Source organism: Botrytis sinoallii, assembly GCF_014898435.1.
Source record: "Botrytis sinoallii strain Bc 23 chromosome Unknown BSIN_001, whole genome shotgun sequence".
NCBI lineage: Eukaryota > Fungi > Ascomycota > Leotiomycetes > Helotiales > Sclerotiniaceae > Botrytis > Botrytis sinoallii.
In genome coordinates, this window is record NW_024066028.1 from 3,117,652 (window position 1) to 3,131,878 (window position 14,227).

Here is a 14,227-nt window from a genome sequence, read left to right on the forward strand (position 1 = left end):
CTGAAATGTTGAATACCAGTATTGGATGCGATTTGATGAATGTATGAGTTTTTAGTATTCTGTATCAAATGGAAATGGGATATCTAGCTGTTGAGGATAAGCATGTGATCGGACTTCTACAATGAGGCTTTCTCATAAATTGCGAAGTGGAAGTCGCCTGCGTTCAAAACGATGAAACCATGGGGTAAGGAAGACTACAAACACAGATCGCAATCGATTGTGAAAATGAAGTCTTTGATATGAGGGCATTGAAACAACAGATAGTAAGAATAAATAGGGAAAGCCCTTGAAGATTTGACCTTTGCAGCTGGGGTTCTTGAGAGGATTTCGTGCCCCAAAGAGGGGTCTATTTCACATTCTGTAACCACTATAAGTGGTAGACCAACCACTCAAATTCGACCATCAAATCGGGACTAAATTTAGGGGAACAGTCTCTTGAAACATCGTTGCTCCACAAGTTGGGCTGTGTAACACATGTCTTCCTTCTAGAAGCCATCATCGTTCAAGCAGCATGACCGGCTATGGGGGCTTGCTCTCATGATGCCAGTAGAATCGATAAACCACAACAATCAAAACTAAAGATCCGCTAGCTTTCCGGGGCCACTGCCATGGAAGTACGATCGAAATTCAGGAGCAGGTTCTACACGCTAGTAGCATATGTTGCGTCTCCCCGTGCAACCAAATCACTTGCCAATCCATTTATCGGAATTTTGAATGAGTACTGACTATCCAGCAGGGGTTGGAAAATAACCTCAAAGCGAAGATTCGAAATTGCTAACGAATCAAGAAAAACATGTTAGTACCATCGTTGCCCGTAAAATTTCGAGAAATGATAGCAAGGCTCTGCTGAATACAAAACAAACCATTGTTGCTGTGTGGCATTATACTATTTTCAAATTCTGAGTGGGGCTCAGGAACTCAATTGAGAATCGACCATGCTGGTAGCATGTTTCTTTTTCCAGGACAATTTGAATACGGTTCAAGAATTGTAGGACACAAAGAGACTTCAGACCCCAAGAATGATAAATGAGGTTGTCTCTCCAAACCCGCTGTCTCCACACAAAACGCCAAGATTTCATACTCGCTTATCCACACTAGCGTCACACGTGATCACACTTCCGATTTTTCAAATTTCACCACCACATCAAAATTTCTCCCTCGCGCTCACAACGAAACATCGACAACACGACAATCCCAACGCCAACATCTACAATGGCCGCCGAAAAGCAAGCTCGTACCGGCCTCGCCGTCGGTCTCAACAAAGGACACGTATGTTCATGAAATCTCCCATTTCGGGGAACAAAAAACCCGCCCGTCTCACCTCTTGGAGGATCTTCTTTGCGAAAATTTTAGAAGATGGACCGGCTGATTTATGTTGTGATATATAGAAACCGAGGCTCGTGTCTCCAAGCCCAAGGTTAGCAGAACCAAGGGTCACTTGAGCAAGCGCACTGCGTTTGTCAGAGATATCGTCAAGGAGGTTTCTGGGTATGTTTCTTCCACTTTTCTCTCGAGAGTAAACAATCAACTAATCATCTTCCCAATAGTCTTGCACCATACGAGCGCAGAGTCATCGAATTGCTCCGTAACAGCAAGGACAAGCGTGCCCGTAAGCTCGCAAAGAAGAGGGTATGTTTTCCACTGCTCCCACATCACCAACATCACATCACCACGCAAGACAAATACTAACTTACCAACAGCTCGGTACTTTCGGACGTGCTAAGGCCAAGGTCGACGAGCTCCAAGGTGTCATTGCCGAGTCCCGCAGAGCCGGTCACTAAATTCCCAACCTCATATTCTCTCACCACGAAGAAATCACATCTCATCTCTTCAATACCATGGATTGATAAATGGGTTTATGATGGATCTCCACATTTACACAAGTCAAGTATATGGGAATTGGAGCTGTAACAATGAAGAATTTTACGAGTTACTATGATTCTGGGAATTGAGATCTGAAGCTGCTAGTAACCATAGCATTGATGAAGATTTCAGGGCAAAAATAAAATACCTTCCAAAATTGTTTTTATGGTCCTTGATATTTAGCTGGCATGTGAATTCTTCTATTGACTTTTCATGTCTTGCACTCTGATCTAATGAGAAAACGAGGAACAAAAACGCCTATCGCTATGATTCCCTTTCCTACCAGCCTAATCAAGTGAAATACAAAGTCTCAAGATCGAAGAAGTCCAACCACGCGCCCTATGAATACTGTCATAAATCATCATCACCTAGTGCACAACTCACTCTTTAAGCATCAACTGGCGGAATCTAAATAGACGCTGCTAAAGTCAACATGGACAATCCATCCATCCACCATTCTCGGACACCCCGTCCACTTCCTCCCTCCATCTACCTCTTCTTCAGATTCTTCATAATAAGATTATGCAATCCCTTCTTCTTCTTCTCCCCACCCCCATCATCCTTCTTCACCTCTTCTGGCTTTCTCTCCTCTTCTTTCTCCTCCACACTCTCCACAACGGGTACTGGCTGCTCTGTAGCTTTCTCCCTATAGACATCCTTCAACACCGGTTTTCCCTTTAATCCCTCAATATTCGCCGAATCTTCCCACGCTAAATTAACCACCGTTGGACCCTGAATTCCTAAATGTTTGATCAAGAATTTACTCTCTTCATTAGGTATTGTTTCTCTTCCTTTGTTGCCCTGATAGATCAATTTGAACGGTTCATTCTCATGCACGATTAATCCGCGGACATATTCATAAAGCCATTTTCCGTGAGACTCATTAGTGATGGATTTACTAACAGCCATTTGATCTGGGAATCGAATACGAAGAGGGATTTCTTTGATTTTGGATAGGCGATCTTGACGGGAAGTTTCAAGCGCAAGTTCTTCATCATAGGAGAGAAGTTTCGTGTTTTGAGAACTATTTTGAAGACGAGATAGCACGGATTTGGCGTGGTGGATGGTGGGAATGTAATCGGCGTCGTTATGGGGGGCGAGGGCTGCGCGGGGAGTGGAGTTGTTGGGGGCGGAGAAGACAACTAATGGAAGGCCATCGGGGCCAAGAATTTGAGGTGAAGTTGAAGGGTCGGTCGAGGAGGATGAAGGTGGGTTGGGAAGTGTAGTGTTTGTGGTTGCGCCGGCGGGTGTGGGTGTTGAATAGGGAGTTGTATCTGAAAGATCAGAATCCTCCATAATCGTATCTTCATTTCGTGGTTCTGATTCAGAAGAAGGAAGATGAGTAATAGAATCCGTTACAGCTTCAGTCTTCTGCGGCGTTTCGGCAGAGACTTCCGGTTCTTGCTCTTCCTCCTTGAAATACTCTCCAATATCCTTCATAGCCTCCTCAATGGGTTGATCCGTCTGTCGAAATGTAAGTCTCAGCAATCCCGTCCCCTTATTCAATCCCAAATTCGCAAGCGTCTTTTGTAAGTCTCCAAATGTAGCCATTTCTCTCCCCATCACATTCAGCACCGGCATCTCATACACCATGCGACCAGCTCCTGAAGCGCCATTTTGTAGTTGCGCTACTCCTCTTCCCGTGAAATTTAAATTCGCACCCCCGTTGCTCGACTCGAATTTGCGGAGCACAAGCCACAATGTTGTATTACTAGGAAAGGTATCTTTCAATCTCCCGCCCGGAGCCGCAGATGCGAGATCTTGTGGTAATTGGAGCGCAATGGAAACTGGAGCGGGTGATCTGGAAGCTTCGACCAAGGTGAGCTTTGCGCCGGGGGTGAGACCAGTTTGACGGTATGTTTGGGATAAATCGATGGGCTTGTCGTTACTTTTCTTGAGATCGTAGTTGGTGTTTTTCTTTCCAAGTTTCTTGCAGGCTTCGGAGACAACTTCACTCATGTAAGTTCCGGGAGTGACTTTTATGGTTGCTCTGTTGAAGCCCTTATCGATGACTACCACGTTGGAAGCCATACCTAGGAATTGGTAGTTAACGCAGTGGATGTTATAAATTATAGAATGATTCGACTATGAGATTTTGGGAGTGATCGATATCGACTTGAAGTAAATAGAAATATTCCAGGTCGAAGTTGTTATGTTGTATTCGTAGGGTCCTTCTATAAAGTTCTGTGATATTTGTAAGGGTGTTGGAGGTTTGTGGCGGGGTGTTAACAAGCTCGTAGTCAATGAACCTTGTAGATGTAGAGTACGGCGGAAGTCAAACCAAGTAAGTTAATCTATAATGAATAATAAGGAAACAAGTCCAAGAATATAATTTGCTTCAAATGTACTCCTTCAAGTAGAAAGTATTGGAAAAGAAAATTCAATTCAAAATCCCTTCCTTTTATATAGGTGTAAAATGATTCCATAACTCGTAGGTAGCTGATGGTACCTGTCGTATCTCATAATCGTTGCCTTGTTGGCCCAAGCGTCAGCTTGAGAGCTCAACATCGACGCGCCAGCCGTGTCTACCTTGTCCATATCTCTCTTACAACCTCGATATTACAACCCCAGACCACTTCAACTTGAAATCACCAAACCCTTTATCTGCGAATCTCTCTAGAAAAAAGAGTACAATTGCCGTTCTCTGATTTACCCAGTTCTTGATACCCTGAATTCGTACCCTTCATTCACAATGGTAAGCTTGCTCTAACTACATAAAACCATACATATCTTAAACATGTTATCTACGCTATGAATAACCAGCTAACACCTACATCTAGAGCTCTCCATTCTCCATCAGTACGCTGCCCTCTCTATCCTACCATACCCCAACCCCAAACCACAAATGCTAACCATTCCCCTCAGATGGCGGTGCCTGCGTAGCCATGGTAGGCAAAGACTGTGTCGCCATAGCCTGCGATCTCCGTCTCGGTCTCCAAGCCCTAACCGTCTCCAACAACTTTCCCAAAATTTTCTCCTACGGCCCCTCCGTCTATCTCGGTCTTACCGGTCTCGCCACAGATGTGTCCACCGTCTCAGATCTCTTCCGCTACAAAGTAAACATGTATCGACTCCGCGAAGAGCGCAATATTTCTCCCACCACCATGGCGAATCTCGTCTCGAGTTCGCTGTATGAACGTCGCTTTGGTCCGTTTTTCGTTAGTCCTGTGGTTGCGGGATTGGATCAGAAGACTGGAAAGCCATTCATTTGTGGTTTTGATAGTATTGGTTGTATTGATTTCGCAAAGGATTTCATTGTTAGTGGAACTGCAAGTGATCAATTGTTTGGTACTTGTGAAGGATTGTGGGAACCAGATTTGGTGAGTTTAATTCTCTGGATCTTTTTTCCCTCTTGACATATTTGCGGGATCAACTTCTGGGACGGTCATATGGTAAAAACCTCTTTGTGGGAATAGGAAGCTGTTTTATCACATATACCATATAAAATGCTAACAGCTCAATTCTCAAATTCAGGGACCAGAAGATCTCTTCGAGACAATATCACAAGCACTCTTGAACGCAGTTGACAGAGATGCCTTGTCAGGTTGGGGAGCCCATGTTTACATTATTGAGAAGGATAAGGTTACCAAGAGGTTATTGAAGGGCAGACAAGATTAAATGGTGTGAATTATAACGAAGCCGTAATTGTGATGGAGGACGCAGTTGTAATCTTGAAGGCATGCGAACTCGTATCCCTGACAGAAAACGATGCTTACGACGGTATGAAGACAATGCTCAGGGATTCTCGCAGGAAGCAGTGAAAGATGCCTTCTTGTGTGCAGATAGCAAGCACGCAAGATAGGAAAGATTTGTAGTATTAGATCTATCTAGCGAACAGCCAAGGCATCAAGGGTTTGATAGATACAAAACGAGCATAAATGACACATCTACGTAGACGTTTGCATTTCAATTTCACTACTGCCTCTTCAGGAATGAACTTTGCAAACATGTAGATATTTTTCTTAAGATATTCAAGTAGCGAATCGGGTGGTAAATCATGCGTATGTAATTTTATATTCTTGATTCAAGTTCAATACCCCTTCCTTTGTGTGAGTGGTATCGTACGTGTATGTTAATCTAATATTTACCAAAATCTAATAGTTTACACCTCCACCATTTTCTGTTCAGCTACTTCAAGTAGCCGTTTTGATTCCCATCCAATTGCGCATTCTCCAAGCCAATCCATAGAGACCCGTCTATTCTTTCTTTGGTTTTTCTTGAATTGCTGATTTTTGCATGAAAAATTGTCTTTCTAAGAATTTAAGACCTTCATCAATGATACTAGTAATCAAAAACGTTAGCAAGGAAGATCCTACATGTATAAAATCAGATGTCATAAGATGGAAAGATAGAAAAAACTTACATAACAGGAGCACTAATAATAAGAACCGCCTGCCACTCGTTCCAGTTCAATGGGAGAATTGAAAAGAGAGTTTGCAAGATAGGTGTGTAGAGGAGTGCAAAGTGTAAAGCCATGGACAAGGCAATCGCGTAAACCAACATCATGTTCTCCCAAAGAGGAAGGGTGAGAAGAGATTCACTAGAAGAGAGAGCATTGACGGCGTTGAACATTTCGATGACGACAAGGATCGAGAGGGAGACCGTGGATGCAGATTTAGCCATGTCGTTTGAGAACATTTGGCAGCCAATGTCCGAGAATTGAGCCGAACATTTGTGGAAGTGAGATAATTGCCAGAAAGTAATTTGTGGTCCTTCAGAGTTGTACATGAACCACCATGCATAACCAGCTACAGTAGCAAGACCGACATAGACACCAATGACCATGTAACGGAAGAAGAGCCAGCCACCGATCAATGCTTCATCACGCTTTCTTGGTTGTCTCTTCATGATATCATGATCAGGAGGGTTGAATGATAAAGCTGTAGCTGGGAGACCATCGGTAACAAGGTTAACCCACAAAAGTTGAACAGGAATTAAAGCTTCTGGCATACCCACTGCTGCTGTCAAGAAGATAGAAACAACCTCGCCAATGTTAGAGGAGATAAGATAACGGATGAATTGTTGAGTGTTGTTATAGATAGATCGACCTTCTTCAATGGCAACCTCAATCGTAGCAAAGTTATTATCGGCAAGAACCATATCGGAAGCAAGTTTAGAGACATCAGTACCAGAACCCATAGCAACACCAATATCGGCTTTCTTGAGAGCAGGTGCATCATTGACACCATCACCAGTCATAGCTACCACTTCACCAGCTGATTGTAGAAGATCTACGAGCTTGGATTTGTGACTTGGTTCAACACGAGAAAATAATGAGGCGGTCTTAGCAGCAACCAATTGTTCGCTTTCGCTAAGATTATCAAATTCTCGGCCAGTGTAACTTTTGCCCTTAAGATCTTCGAATTCTCCGAAAACACCAATTTGTTTGCAGATTGCTTCGGCAGTGTTGCGGTTATCACCAGTAATGACAATGACTCGAATTCCGGCTTCCTTACATTTTCGGACGGATCCTGCTACCTCTGGGCGAGGGGGATCAAGCATACCGACGAGACCAAGGAGAGTCAATTTTTGCTCAAGTTGGGTGTATTCAGTAGTAGTAGTTGCCGACTTCAATAATGGATTGGATCCAACATCTTCCACGCTAGCGAGTGCGATAACACGTAGACCTCTATTACCATATTCGACGACTTCTTTCAACAAAAGCTTCTCAAGTGTCTCTGTAAGTGGGACTCTCTTGCCATTGGATCCAACCAAAGTGTGAGTGCAACGATTGATCACATTTTCCGGGGCTCCTTTGACAAGCAATTTTTGTTGCTGGCCGTTTCCGACAAGAACAGACATGCTCTTTCTATCGCGAGAGAATTCATAAGTAGCGAGATGAGGAGTTCTCTTTTCATACCAAGAGCTTGCGTGGTGAAGAGAGTCACTTGCCGCAATGCTGGCTCTTGCTTGATTGTGAGCTCCATCCAGGGTGCCAATTTTCTCTACCAAAACACGTAGAGCGCCTTCAGTAGGCTCTCCAACGTTTGAATAAGTGTTAGACTTGGAATCAAATGCAAGTACGGATTCGTTACAAAGAGCTGCTACTTCGGCCATTTGAAAGATCGTATTCGATTTTGTGGCTACATCTGTTACCACAGTGCCATTTGAAAGAATGTTACCGTTGGGAGAGAAGGTAGTTCCTTCAACCTCCAACTCCTCAAGATCAGAACCTGCTTCATTGATATAGACGACCTTGTTGACACTCATTTGGTTTGTAGTCAAAGTACCAGTTTTGTCCGAACAGATCACGCTGCAGCTACCTAGAGTTTCTACTGAAGGCAAACTTCTAACAACGGCATTCTTTGCGGCCATTTTACGGGTACCAAGGGCCAAACAGGTTGTGATGACAACAGCGAGACCTTCTGGAATAGCTGCAACACCGAGAGATACCGCAATCTTCAAGTAGTAAATCGCACCCTTGGCAAAACTTCCATGAGAAGGATCACTGAAATGAGGAATATTGATGAGCCAGACCACAATACAGATAACTGAGATAACTTTTGCCAAAGTGTCTCCAAAATCGTTGAGTTTTTGCTTGAGTGGAGTTGGCTCCGAAATTTGTGCCGTAATACTTTCGTGGATATCACCAATAGCTGTAGAAGATCCAGTAAGAACGACAATTGCAGTTGCATGCCCAGTGACAACAGTGGTTCCAGAGAAAAGCATGTTTACTTGGTCCTGCTTAACGGCCTTCAAATCCTTGACAGCCGTGGTACTTTTTCCAACACTCTCACTCTCTCCTGTAAGAATGGCTTGATCGACTGAGAAACTGTTGCTCTGAATTGCGAGGACTCTGCAGTCTGCAGGAATTCTGTCTCCTACTGCGATTGTGATGATATCTCCAGGAACCAACTCTTCCGCACGAACTCGAGTGACATGTCCATTTCGAATGACTTTGGCTTCATTTGCCGAGTATTCTTGAAGGGCCGCAATTGCTTTCTCTGCGCTACTTTCTTGCGATACACCGACGACGGCATTAAGAATTAAAATGGTGAGAATCTATGTTGATACATTAGCACGGCGAAAAAGCCAATCCTGGCGGGGGAGTCAAAACATACCACTGCGGGGTCGACAAAAGCAGTCCATCCTCCTTCATCTTCGAAAAGAGCTAAAACGAAGGAAATGGCCGCGGAACCGAGTAAAATAATAACTAGTTGATCTTTGAATTGTTCGAGGATAAGTTCCCAAATGGGAGTTGGAGGCTCATCTGCGATAGCTGTTTTATGATTAGCTAAAGCTGCAATTCAACCGGCGCAAATGATGCAGAAGAGAGGAATATTGCGTGCTTACCATTACGACCATACTTCTCCCTTGATGCAGTGATTTGAGCATCTGTGAGACCTTGAGATTCGGATACCGAGAAATGATCCAAGACCTCAGAGGTCGATTGGGAATATGCACTGTCCATGACTTTATGTTATGTTGAAGACAACGTGGGGCAATCTGTAGAGAGAGGAAGGATTGTAGCGATAATAGCCACTTCGTTCAAATTGATTGTCTCATCTAAATAGGAAGAATTATGGACAGATCTCCCTTTTTTGAAAAATCAAAAGATGTACGGTACGATGAACAAGAAAGAGAATTCTATGTAGGTAGGAAGATATTCTATTCAAACGAAATGATTCCAAGGTTCCAAGGTTAATCTGGAAGTTCCAAAAAGAGATGCAATTATTTAATAATATCTGGGTAGTATCTCTCTTGAACAAGTGTCCTTTCTAGGAACCTATCTTGATCATAAATCATGAATCATACGTTGATTTGATTGGTTGAAATTCCAGGCTTTTTTCAATTCCCTTATTATTAATTAGTAAAAGAAGTCGCCTTCATTGAAACGGGGTATGACATTGCCGATCCGGATGCGCATGTTCAGAGTGACTGTGATTGTGACTGACTTGAGTGAAGCTTGATTGTTGATACTGCTTGGTCTGTGCGTTGATCTTTGGAAACCAGTAGAAGCAATGGTAGAAGTAATTGAGTAATCTGGTAATGAAGGAGTGAAGGTTTGCTTCTTGGAGATAACTGCCTCGATCCTTGATAGGTACAGATTGGAATTGATATTGATTGTGAATAGTATCAAATCAGTAATCTTCTACATCTCCTTTTCAAATTGTCTGCCCCCACGGCAGTGGCCCTCGGAGAGCCAGCGGAGCGTCATTTCATTCATTGAAATGGGATGAATTGTTATTTATCACCACCTTTAGGAGGTGCATGGTAGCGATAGATGAAAGGCATGATACTTACAGGTTTCAATCTCACTGTCCTTGGAATTATAAAGCTTTTGTTTCACAGATACATCGGCACCGTATCTTCATCTGAAAAAAATAACCCGCCAGCCACCTGGGTAATTTTTCTGCCGTTTGTCTGTCAAAAGCAGGTTCAGCGCACTGTATCTGAATATTGATTCTCCGAAGAAACGATTGTATTCACCGATGGAACTGAGTCCAGGAGTAGCAAAGCATCAATCAATCTTATGATTGATGTACTCCGTCCATCTCAACATCATTTTTGATCAAGAGATATTCACAAGGATGAGCCTTCGTGTTGGAACGAAGAAGGAACAGAGGGGCGAAGCGAGTTGTACCGAAAGTGCCCAGGAAGCGATATAACTCGACAACCTAGATCCAACGGCATCTCTTGATTCTCTTCACATGAAGCTTGATTTATGAACATGCAGCCTCGTTTCTTTTAGGATCCTCCTATTAACTAGGTTCTATGGAAAATTTACATTTCAATCCGTCCCAACTCCATCAACGACCGGTCTCCGATTGGTTATAATTTGTAGTAATCCTTGCCTACCACGAGGTAGGTAGACATGATTGTTCGTCACTCATTGTTCTCTGATGGGTCGGAAAAACATAGCGGTGCTGGGCCACTGCTGGCATCTCTTAACTCCCTTCTTCGTCGCATGATAAAAATGCCGCCAGCTGTACAGTATTAGAGTTCTAAGCACACTTTTCCCCACTGTTCTGAGAACTCATTTGTTACCATATATAGTTTCAGGAAAGCACGATACTAGGTATATACTTCCCATACTCCTGAAGCCCTCGGATCTCATAAGCGTTGGGATGGATCACTTGAGCTGACCGAAGGCAGGTTGGTATTTCGTCTTTCGTCTTTCGTCTGAAATTTAGGATTGATCGCATAGAATTAAGCAAACAGGGGCTTTGTCGATCTCGATCAAATAGAAGGCGAATAACTTATAATGTGATCTTGAACCAATATGTAGGAAATAGACTTGAGACACGAATCCTTGATAGCTCCCCATTATCAGATTACCGGAAGTTCTGCCTTCAATCCCTAGATTTTCTAGATTGCAACTAAACCCTGGAATTGATGGTGACCCTTTTCAACTAATGAGACAAATTATTGGTAAAGTGTTCTGTATTTGACAACGACTAATCCTTTCTGACTTTATACCTACCAGGTAGACAAGAACAATACTTCGCCGTGCGGATACTCCGAACATTTCTTTGAGGTTGTTGTTGATTTCCAGTTGTCACAAGGGAAATAATCCACATCTGCGTGGGGCAGACATCCCATACCAACACCCTTTAATGGATCAAGGGACTCATGACTGTATTCATAGTTGAGGCCAGACCAAGCTTTATGTTTCTGAAGAATCTCTACGATTACTCCTTAGAATCCCTCGAATCTCCTGATGTTCGATCTGCCTTTGAATGTGTGGTAGGTAGGATATGATCCTTCCGTTGCTTGTCAAGGAGTGTAATTTAAGAGGGTTGCCATACAACAAAAGTTGACTCATTGATTCATCATTGTACATCAGCCAGCCCGATATCAAGTTTCCATGATCTTCTTTTGATAGGATGTAGGTGTAGGTATAGGTGTAGGTACGATAGAAGAGAAGATAGGTAAGGTGAGGCCATATATGTATTGGGTAGAAAAGATACCGACCACGACTACCTACCTGGGTAATATCTACCTAGTATTGAACCCCTCATTTAATGAAGACCAATGAAATATTGATTACTTACCTAGTTGTTGGCTCACAAATGTCGTATCTTCGTGCTGGTGAATTGAGACTTTACTTTTCAAATTGGTTGTTGACATTATGCCATACGCAGTATGAGAGAGGGATATCACCATGTCATTCATCATCTTTCATTCTAGAAGCATTCTAAAGACTTCCTTTCTTTGGCTCCTGTCCCAGAGGATCCGGTGTAAATCATTCACTTGTGAAGATCTTTTATTTGATACATCCACACTGTGGTCCCTCCCCCAGGCAGTTGAGGGATGGATTGCTTTGTGTCATTTCAATTTGATAGAATTCCCGTGAACTTTGGCATTGTACTTCGTACTCAATTTATCATGATATCACAATAATCCAAGAGTCCAATAATTGGATGCATTCACTCGATTGAGAATTAGATTACATGTAATTTCATTTCTTTTTAATCATTTTCCAATGGATTTACGGTTACGGTATCTTACCATGAAAAAAAAAGCATTCATTCACATCTATTCCAAGTACCTGCTTCCTACCAACAACAATCAATCATATAATATTGACCGCTCGGTTATTGAATCAATCAGAATTAGCGTCAGTTTCTCCATTATTACCTTCACACCAGATCCATGGATTGGATCTTCCTCGCACTTAATACCCAACTCTTGCACTTGCAAACTTCCCATCTTTCTCTAATAAACCACCAAGAAACCCAACCACAAAACCTTCTTTCCATCTAACCACTTCGACTCTCCCTCTACCTAATACTATTTACAACAAAACAATACCCTTCCAACATCAGCAAATATGACTACTGAAGTAAGTTCAAATCCCTTTGCTTGCTACCGTGAATCTCTTTCTCGACTTCACTTTTCCCTTGAATTCGTTCCCCCTCCATCGTTTGTCAATATTCCCGAATCTTACCCCCTCCTCCCCCCCCAACTGCCATCCAACAGCATATTTACATTGTTGTCCTGTTTATTTACTCTTCTTCGAACTTTATGCTAATGCTATGATAATTACAGCGTGAAAGGTATGATTCGATTTGTTTCCATGCGGCTCCCAAAAACCTCCTTTACTTGACGTACGTGGTACTAACGACGACCTTACAGCAAGACTTTCCTTGCTAGGCTCTGCGAGCAAGCTGAACGTTACGATGAGATGGTTACATACATGAAGGAGGTGGCCAAGGTATGCGACTCCCAAATTCATTTGTTTTTCGTTGCAGATTGCGGCGCGATATACAAATACTGATGACGCGTGATGCAGTTGGGCGGGGAACTCACCGTTGACGAACGTAACCTCTTATCTGTCGCCTACAAGAACGTTGTCGGCACCAGACGTGCTTCCTGGCGCATCATCTCCTCGATCGAACAGAAAGAGGAGTCCAAGGGTACCGATAAGCACGTTTCCACCATCCGTGATTACCGTCAAAAGATCGAGACCGAATTGGAGAAGGTTTGCCAAGATGTCCTCGACGTCTTGGATGAGTCCTTGATCCCAAAAGCTGAGTCTGGAGAGTCCAAGGTCTTCTACCACAAGATGTAAGTCTTATCGCTTCACATTTCTTTGCGCCGGATTCCACGGCTTCCTGAGTTTTGGGCTAATGATTGGTACAGGAAGGGAGACTACCACCGTTATTTGGCTGAGTTTGCCTCTGGTGATAAGCGCAAGGTTGCTGCTACTGCTGCTCACGAGGCTTACAAGGTATACATTATCCCAAGTCTATTCATTGAATGACATGATCTAATCATATTAAATAGAACGCCACCGATGTCGCACAAACAGAGTTGACCCCAACCCACCCAATCCGTCTCGGTTTGGCTCTTAACTTCTCTGTATTCTACTACGAGATCTTGAACTCCCCAGATCGTGCATGCCATCTTGCCAAGCAAGCTTTCGATGATGCTATCGCCGAGCTTGATTCGCTTTCCGAGGAGTCTTACCGCGACAGCACTCTTATCATGCAACTTCTCAGAGATAACTTAACCCTCTGGACTTCATCCGACAACGGTGACCCTGAGGCTGCCGCTGCCGGTGATGCACCAAAGGAGGCTGAGAAGGCAGTCGAGCCAGAGACCAAGGCAGATGAGCCAGCTACCGAGGCCGCCCCTGCACCTGAATCTTAGATCTCTTAACTGTTTCGGAATCTCTTCGTCTTCGTTCTTTGATGTTGTTCATCTTCTGGAGTGGCTGGAATATACCTGGCTTGCTGGTGGAGTGATTGCAGCATGATGGCTAGGGCATAGGAGTTGATATGAAAAGCAGAATTAGGTGCATATTTGCAAATACTTGCGATTTGTCAAAGGCACCAAGATTTTGTGAATCCTGATGATGAATGTTTTTCTTTTCTGATTGCGATGTTTCCTTGCGGTATTCTCAAGTCAGTTGCTTGTC

General features: G+C 43.3%; 5 protein-coding genes across 5 annotated transcripts; 3 read left to right on the forward strand and 2 right to left on the reverse strand.

Moving 5' to 3' along the window:
* Nucleotides 1–1,212: 1,212 nt before the first annotated feature.
* EAF02_000666 (uncharacterized protein) lies at nucleotides 1,213–1,886 on the forward strand (the record flags this gene model as incomplete). Its single annotated transcript, XM_038896714.1, has 4 exons — nucleotides 1,213–1,269; nucleotides 1,397–1,488; nucleotides 1,548–1,629; nucleotides 1,701–1,886. The coding sequence occupies 4 exons, from the start codon at nucleotides 1,213–1,215 to the stop codon at nucleotides 1,779–1,781; spliced, it is 312 nt and encodes a 103-aa protein (XP_038763573.1). The 3' UTR covers nucleotides 1,782–1,886.
* Nucleotides 1,887–2,352: 466 nt separating this feature from the next.
* On the reverse strand, nucleotides 2,353–3,894 carry EAF02_000667 (uncharacterized protein; the record flags this gene model as incomplete). The annotated part of the gene is made up of 1 exon (XM_038896715.1): nucleotides 2,353–3,894. The coding sequence occupies one exon, from the start codon at nucleotides 3,892–3,894 to the stop codon at nucleotides 2,353–2,355; it is 1,542 nt and encodes a 513-aa protein (XP_038763574.1).
* A 661-nt stretch (nucleotides 3,895–4,555) lies between these two features.
* Nucleotides 4,556–5,481, forward strand: EAF02_000668 (uncharacterized protein; the record flags this gene model as incomplete). Its single annotated transcript, XM_038896716.1, has 4 exons — nucleotides 4,556–4,558; nucleotides 4,644–4,662; nucleotides 4,729–5,183; nucleotides 5,338–5,481. 4 exons carry the CDS (start codon nucleotides 4,556–4,558, stop codon nucleotides 5,479–5,481), a joined length of 621 nt encoding a protein of 206 aa, XP_038763575.1.
* Nucleotides 5,482–6,059: 578 nt separating this feature from the next.
* Nucleotides 6,060–9,274, reverse strand: EAF02_000669 (uncharacterized protein; the record flags this gene model as incomplete). The annotated part of the gene is made up of 4 exons (XM_038896717.1): nucleotides 6,060–6,144; nucleotides 6,227–8,865; nucleotides 8,925–9,082; nucleotides 9,157–9,274. 4 exons carry the CDS (start codon nucleotides 9,272–9,274, stop codon nucleotides 6,060–6,062), a joined length of 3,000 nt encoding a protein of 999 aa, XP_038763576.1.
* Nucleotides 9,275–12,637: 3,363 nt separating this feature from the next.
* EAF02_000670 (uncharacterized protein) lies at nucleotides 12,638–13,959 on the forward strand (the record flags this gene model as incomplete). The annotated part of the gene is made up of 6 exons (XM_038896718.1): nucleotides 12,638–12,649; nucleotides 12,856–12,863; nucleotides 12,943–13,021; nucleotides 13,100–13,374; nucleotides 13,450–13,537; nucleotides 13,594–13,959. 6 exons carry the CDS (start codon nucleotides 12,638–12,640, stop codon nucleotides 13,957–13,959), a joined length of 828 nt encoding a protein of 275 aa, XP_038763577.1.
* Between the last annotated feature and the right edge of the window lie 268 nt (nucleotides 13,960–14,227).